General features: G+C 36.6%; 1 protein-coding gene across 1 annotated transcript; it reads right to left on the bottom strand.

Annotated features, from left to right (window-relative positions):
* Positions 1 to 657: 657 nt before the first annotated feature.
* On the bottom strand, positions 658 to 7,566 carry LOC125838714 (CRC domain-containing protein TSO1-like). The gene is made up of 11 exons (XM_049517754.1): positions 7,234 to 7,566; positions 6,174 to 6,328; positions 5,505 to 6,063; positions 5,274 to 5,426; positions 3,834 to 4,487; positions 3,679 to 3,749; positions 3,420 to 3,606; positions 3,240 to 3,338; positions 3,085 to 3,151; positions 1,873 to 2,035; positions 658 to 1,739 (listed from the first exon to the last, which is right to left on the bottom strand). The coding sequence occupies exons 1-11, from the start codon at positions 7,309 to 7,311 to the stop codon at positions 1,037 to 1,039; spliced, it is 2,889 nt and encodes a 962-aa protein (XP_049373711.1). The 5' UTR covers positions 7,312 to 7,566; the 3' UTR covers positions 658 to 1,036.
* Between the last annotated feature and the right edge of the window lie 412 nt (positions 7,567 to 7,978).

The following is a 7,978-nucleotide window of genomic DNA, read 5'->3' as shown; positions in this document are numbered from 1 at the left end:
TTCAACTAATCATAACGAGCTTCAACTATATTGTAGTAAGAATGTTCTTTTACTACTTGAATAATAACAGTTGTAAGCACACCGAATACGATATTTAGTTATTGAGGGGGTGCTTAAGGCTCTTTTAGAAAGAAAAAAAACGATATTTAGTTATCATTTTACAATTTCACATAGTTAACATATGTAAAAATTATGAATAATTTATGTATTAGTAGATGAATAACTAAATTCCGCATAACTAATTCTTGCATTACTTCTACTTGCATAACTCCAATCAATGATCAAACAACCCGTACACAAGAGAATCATTGTATCAAAACCTCAAGTTATACTTAGCTAACTAAAATTTGAATTGTTAAATTTATTTTTTAAAATGAAAAGTAATACACAAGGCATGGATGGTCGTAAAACAACTTAAAAGATCACAATAAAAAGTTAGTCAAATAAACTAGGGGAAGAGCATTTTAATCAATTTACTAGCAACCAATGGAAGCTTTTGGGAACTAGGACTTGGCTTTGTAAACATTCTTTTTTTCATATGAAGTATACAATGCTACTTCTGCCATCATCATCAACTACAGCATGAGCCAAGTAATAGCAATTATTGTACTTGGCTGCATATAAGCCAATTTAAAGAATCTGAAATGTAGTACAAAGTAATGCAAGAAGAATTCTTCTACATGATAAAACAGCAGCGAAAAAACTAAAGTTATGTTGAGTTTAAACTAAAATATATAGGATTTCCAAGGAGATTTAAAGAGTTCTCATATGAAGGCAAAGGATTTCCCCCCTCCCATTCTTCACTGTGTGGACAGTGAAACCCAGCTGCAGCATGCTTTTCCACTAAGATCACATTGTTCATGCAAGGATGTTCATATCTTAAAAACCGTCTTTCGTTCCTTTTATCACACAAACCTAGTTCTCTGTGAAGCCTTCAAGTAAGAATAAGAAATAACTAACCCAGCTCATTAGCTACAAGGTTATGTATTGTGCTAGAAGTGATAAAGAAAAGTAACATTTCTCACCTCTTGGTGTGTTATTTGCTGCTGCTATCCTTTTCAGAATTATTGGTACTATGAACAGCAACATCTTTGGATTGAATACATGGGGAAAGTGGTGGGAAAGAAGGAACAGCTCGCAATATGAATTTCCGGCCGGTTTTTAAGCCTCCTCCTGATGAACTAGAACCAATCTCATTCAAATGACGATAAGGTGGAGAAACACGCTTCTTATTCGGGGAGTTTACTTTAACACCAATTTGTAGTATAGAAGAGTCCTTTAGTATTTCAGGTGTGTCATCTTCCATCACATATGGCTTCTTATCAGAGTCTAGTAATTCCAGAGTGTTCATTCCACTCCTGTCAAACTGGGTCATCGGTGAGTTATGCCAGCTTAGCGGATCCGTGGACTGGAAATGGACAGTTTGAGGAATCAGTTGACCAACTGAATTACTTGCCCAATCCTGTGACTTTGGCAGCGCCAAAATATCATCCATGTTGCCAGTCACATGAAACCCTGGTGAAATTTCATTTGCTAACTTTGCATTGCCATAATTTAACTCATGATCGAAGGTAACAAGATCCAGCATATCACCAGTAGTTTCCTGATGTATGTCATGGTTATTAGAACTTCTAGGAGATCCTGGGGAGAGTCCATATGCTGCTGTATTAGCTTGGCCAGAGTCAGGTGAAGAAAGGTATCTTCCAGAAGTGAACCAAGATTTTGATGCATCCACACTGCTAGAGTTGCACAGAGGTATCAACAGTAAGAGGGAAAATAAGAAAATATTTTTTTTGGGAGTAGAAATGAGAAAACCATATGAAGTACTCATGATAGGAGTTGATGGAACAACAGAAGTCACAAGGATCTTACTCTGAGCGCCGGAATGCAGGTGTCAAGGGAGTTGAGTTGCATTGATTTATTGGACCACTTTGCAATAACCCACTTGTAGCTGTCGCCATCTCTACCTCTTCCTCAACTGACCTCTCCAATCTTTCAGTGATGCAGTGTTTATTCACCAAATCTATACCACATTCTAAACACGAAAGGAAAAAAAAAAAATAAGAGAAACAAAAACATTAGAGAACAGAAAAAAAAATGCACAGCAGAATGGTCAAGAAAAGAAAATATAAGGCAGCTCAAGATCTAACACCTGATCATATCACAGTGATATGAAACATTGTCACCATGGAGGCTGTTGCAGTACAAACATTATGTTCCAGAAGTAAAAAAATTGGTATGTCTTGTCTAACTGAACAAGGAAAATGTTAGCCCGACACTTTTGAATGCTTAACTACTCATTTTTGGGTAATAAAGAAAAGGAAATTCCCAAAGAATTCTATAGTAGCACAGCAAGGTAGTCCCCTCAACCTTGAGAATAAAGGAATATAAAGCAAAATAGTACATGAATGGCTATAATTAATTAGATTGTATGAAAGCAAGCATGTTTTTTCTACAAGGACAGCTCTAAAACAGGATTATGGTTCAGTATGTACATACATAGGCAGAAACAATAGAAAGGGAAATATAGAGAGTTGAAGACATAATCCAGAAAATAATAACTTAAGCTTAAGCGTTTAGATGAGATGGTCACAACTTCAACATAGTATCAAAGTAGAGAGGTCCTTGTTCGAATCTCACGGTCTCACCACCACCTATTATCAAAGAGAACTTCCACAAGCTTGACCCATGAAAATGATTCAGGCCAGCACATGAGATGGTGCGCTGAATTAAGAAAATAAAGTTGTGTTTTCTCTAACAACTTAAATGTTCAGATGAGATGGTTACACAACTTAACATAGAGTAATAAGCATTCTCTTGTTTAGTTTGAGACTTTGACTAGATTGAAAAGCTACTATCTCTCCTTGTAGAGGTGAAGTGGGAATACTCGAATACATACAAAGTCATTTCATGTACTTAATGGGAAACCCTACACCGCAATACATACAAAGAACCATCAACAAAAGTGTCAATAGCGGAAGTCAAAAGCATAGACAAAATAACATTCTGCTTAAGATCCTAGGCAGTTCTTTTCTAGCAAAAAAAGACATTGTAGCTCCAAAGTTGACAGGAAATTACTAATACCTTCCTTCGGACCAAAGACATTTTTACATCCTTCGCAGCGGCATCCGCTGGAACATCCAACATTTGCCTATTAAGACAGAAGAAAAAGGACTTACTCAGATAATTGAGAAAAATCAGAGAGTATTTACAATGCATGGTATCTGAGAGAAATGTACCTGATAGCACTCACAGTACTTTTTCAAACACATTGACTTCTTGCAGTTGCACCCTCTTTTGTGCCTTGCAGAGGAAGGCGTAAAACTTGCTCCACCCTCCTGTAACATTGCAAGTGGCTATGTCAATTATCAGGAGATTGAGCTTCCTAAATAAAAGAAACTCTCAGAAGAGTGGAATACCCCAAGAATATTTGCAGGGGAACTAGTGGAATGCTGCACAATTTTTGGAGCAAATGCCAGGGGATTCCGAGACTGGATTTGCTGCCGCACATCAAGAACAGTGTCTTCATATTCTGGTCTGTTGAAGCAGCCTTGGCAAGTGCAAGAGTCCACACAATATACTCCAGCAGCAAAGCAATCACAATAACTGAATATAAACAACAAAATCAGTAGATATGTAACATGTTGAAGATCAGTGACACAAATATTTCAAACTTACAGTTTCAAGCACTTAGTCTTCTTACAATTGCAGCGTTTGCACCCATCACCATCATTTCCATCTGAGGTTTTCTTCCTGAATTACACAAACATGCAATTCTGTAAGAAGTATGCAGACAATTTAAGCTATCCAGTTCCTAGAGATAACAAACACACTTGCCTTTTCTTTTGGGGGCTTGACTGATTGTAATCCATATTGCTGTCGATGTGTTCAGAGTTAAACTTCCTTTTGTTACTTGGAGTATGCTCTGTTGGCTTCAAGAGCACAGTGTCACTTAAAGGTTTGGCATTATTAAGAGACAAAGATGCTGCAACATTTTCTGCATCTGACCCATAACTTTCATGTTTACCGTCATTGTCACCAATTGTCAAGTTGTTCCCAACCACATTCGAAGATATCAAGCAATTCTTCAAGTTCTTAGAAGGGTGACAGCTCATCATGGACGTCAACTTCTTCCCCCGAATGCTCAAGTTTCCCCTCTGAGTTGATTTCACACTTACAGTTACACCAGAACCAGCTTCCATACCATTAACTATACTATTTAAGTGCAAGCCAATACCAGATGGCTTGGAGACTTTCACATTTAGGCTTTCAGAATTAACAGAAGAAGATACCAGTTGGGTCAATTTTGATGATCTATTTGATGAAACTGGTTCTACAACCTCTATGACAGCAGGACTGACTGGTTGTATTGAACAGCTCGCAATACCTGAAGCATTTTGTGAACTTGAGCTAGCTGGTGCCATCTTCTGTTGAGCATCTTCAAATTGGAGACAGCGCCTACTTATTCCGCTTTGATGTTGACCAGCCTACATATTTTGTAACCATTAAGGCCAGAACTATATGGTGTTCATTTGTCGTAATAAAATGCAATAGTGTAATCAAGATTGTTAAGTTCCTCATTCTACTTTTTCCAAAAGCAACAGTGATTTTGTGTGGGAAAAAAGTAGTTGTTTCCTCCATCCAAGATCAGTTTAGAGTTAGAGGGCAAGGTGTTATGAGATGAAGCTTTACATCATTTAAATGGAAGTGCATTCAAGTAGAGACAACAAGCCACTAGGGATTTGGTTCAGAGGGTAGGGTGCAAGTCACGAGTTCAAATCTTGCCGCTAACTGAAGCTTGGTATTTACATGGGAGCAGGGAAAACGGTGGGGCCATACCCTCTCAAGTTTAACGTGTGGACCAACTGAAGTTGGGCAAGCTAACTCATGAGGGATTTCTCTATTATCAAAAACATAAATGAACTTCTTCATGATTTTAACTTCAATTCATTAGTATAAAAGGAATGTCTTATTTCATCTTCTGAAACAATGATAATAAGCTTATTGATGTTGAAGTGAGTTGTAGTAAAATATACTGAATTGCAAAGCTAAAATAAACTGAACATAAATTAAAAAGACAAGTTATGCACTGAGGATTTTGGTATGAGCCAATGACCATTAAAACGTTAAGCAAGCATGTTGACAGGACATAAGAACATTGCGAGTTGCAAGAGGAAGTATATCACTCATTTTCCTATATCTCACTAAATTTTCATAAGTACCAATGTTGGTTCAGTTTTGGGCTATAGCATCAAGATATGAATATCTCATACCTTGGTTTGAGAATCATGCAGCGCAATGCCTTCATCTGGTGCAATTGACATTCTAATCTTATCACTATCATCTCTGCAATCATGTGCAGTCTCCAGAGATTTGATCGGTATATTAGAAGCCTCGTCCAACATAGTGTGGCCAGCTGTTGAAAGCTGCAAAATTCAAATGACATAGATAGTTCATAGAACATGAGTTCCTACCAAAATCAAATAGAAAGGAATGGTATTTACCTGAGCCATTTGTTGGTCACCATAATGATAATGCAACGAACTATGAGCAGCCAAGCCGGGAACAATCTTTGTGCAGAAACCATGAGATGGCAGGTCAGGATCGGAGGTACTGTAAACCCCAGTATATTTCTGATTGGATGGGAACTTTCCCTTATTGTCCTCTTCAGCTTCCTCTACAACAACACGGGCTGCATCTTCTGGAATCTCGTCTTTTCTTTCATCTTTACTTGCATTGTTAACGACAGACACCTTTGAATCTTCTGCACTATTAGGAGATTGAGGAATACTATCAGCTACTTCTGGGCTCGTATTATTTGAATTCGAAGGATTGCCAGACTCTGAGTTTGAAACATCAACTAAGAATTCCACACATCTTATGGGAGTCCCACTTTGCTCATGTACAGAGATGTTATTATCAGATACTTTCTGAACAAAAGGGCTTAGTCCACTTCTCAATGGAGAAAAAAATACTCCAGTGCCATCTGAATCTGTGATAGCATTGTTATAATCCTCATTCTTCCCAGAAAACACTTCAGTGGATAATTTAGGAAACTGGCTCCTGAGATATGTTTAAGGTTCTGAAATAGTTAGTTTTTGCCTGATGGGAATGAATAGTATAATTTATCAACATTATAAATACAAAGACTCTTAAAGATAATTTTATAACACCTTTTCAAAAGGCTCGATCGACTGTGTGTATTAATTCGGGGTGAGGTAAGCAGAAGAGGAGGAGAATTCAGCCCTGAGAAATCTTGCACAATCGGAGCGCCCTTGACAGGCTGTATGGGAGAGAGGTTGCTAATATAATTGAAGACAGGTGAATCCTGCGACCAAAATAAAAAAGTAAGAGAAATACATTGAATGAGGAAACAACTCATTCCTTAGAGCAACCAACATACACCCTTAATCTAGAAACTGGTTAAGTTGACAATAATTCAGGGTTCAATGCAGAGGGCTTCAAGAAATTGTAAATTAACTGAAAGCAAAATTTGAGTGGTTACGACAAGGATATGAAAAGTATCTAATAATACACTGCTCTCTCTGTTTCAATTTGTTTGGATTGATTCGGAGTACGAAGGTCAAACTAACTACCGTTTGGCGAATCTTTAATCTTTTTTTCAAACAAAACTTTACATATTTAGAAACTACTTAAAAAGTACTTACTATAAGTCACAATTGTTAACAATGCAAAATATTTAGAATCCTATTGAACAAGATAATCCGAAAAATCGGAGAATGGTCTTTGATCCAAACTTAAGAATCAATCAAATCCAATAGCCAGAACATAAACTCTAGCATATACAATCTTTGATTCCTCCTACAAGACCTAGAACTCAAATATTCATCCTACTTCAATCCCAAACACTGGTCAATTGAAAACACTTAACATCCTACTTCTAACTCACAAAATCTCATTAAATCAAATTATCAGAAACTAAATGAGTTACCTAAGAATTAATTCAACAAATTTAATTAGAATACCTCAACCCACTTGAAATTAACTTGCACTTAATCTCAACCCAAAACAAAATCCTAAAATCCAAACTATTCTAATAACAAAAAAATCCCAACAAAATTTCGAAAGAAAACAAAAAAACTCAACCCAATTCCACCTTCACGTAGACCTACTACACCAAGCAATCAGAAAACAAAACAAAAGCATCCAATAACCACCCATTAAATCAAATCAAATTTGACAGAAAATGTAAAATGCATATGTGAATTTTACTTGGGCAGGTACAGGGTCTGAAGACAAAGTATTATTGATGGTAGCGGTGATTTTTGATGAAGGCTCAGGGGAATCCATTTTGAACTAGTGTAACCCTAGTTCTCAAGTAACAACAGAAGTAATTATGCTCTTTCTGCATTTCTCTTTCTCTTTGATCTCCTGAAAACTTTGGTAAGTCACAATTATGTGCATAAGAAGGATGATGATGATAAACAATCTCTGAGAGATTTACGGAAAAAATAGCAACAAAATAGTAAAAGGTGGCTTGGGCGGGAAAGCCATTTTTAGGGTGAAAACAAAAAATATTGCAGGGCTGGTATGCTAAAGCCCAACGCCAACTTCGGCCCTTCTTTACCACTACATTACTAGTTTTGCCTATGATTAAGAAAAATTAACACCTCTCCGTGACCGTGACCGTGACCGTGACCGTGACGTGGTTTTAGATTTGATTAATTGTTATGGATCAATATTTCAATAGCTTGTGTATTTACAATATGTAAATAGTATTTTATTTTGAATTTTTGTGGATGTATTATATTCGTGCGCCAGTATAAGTGTATTTGTGTATATATAATAACTTGATTGGCAATGATATAAGATGATTTTCGTAATTGAAATTGTTATGATTTAGTGTGAATCGCGCTTTTAAGAAGATTTTGTATAAAAATGAAACATATTTCTCAGTACTGAAAAATTATAACACACTTGTAAAGCACGAATCATCCATTGAAATCGTAGGTAATAA

This window comes from Solanum verrucosum, unplaced genomic scaffold, assembly GCF_900185275.1.
Source record: "Solanum verrucosum unplaced genomic scaffold, falcon-dt-bn FXZP01000182.1, whole genome shotgun sequence".
NCBI lineage: Eukaryota > Viridiplantae > Streptophyta > Magnoliopsida > Solanales > Solanaceae > Solanum > Solanum verrucosum.
Note: the sequence above shows the minus strand (reverse complement) of the source record. Positions and strands in the feature narration are given on the sequence as shown.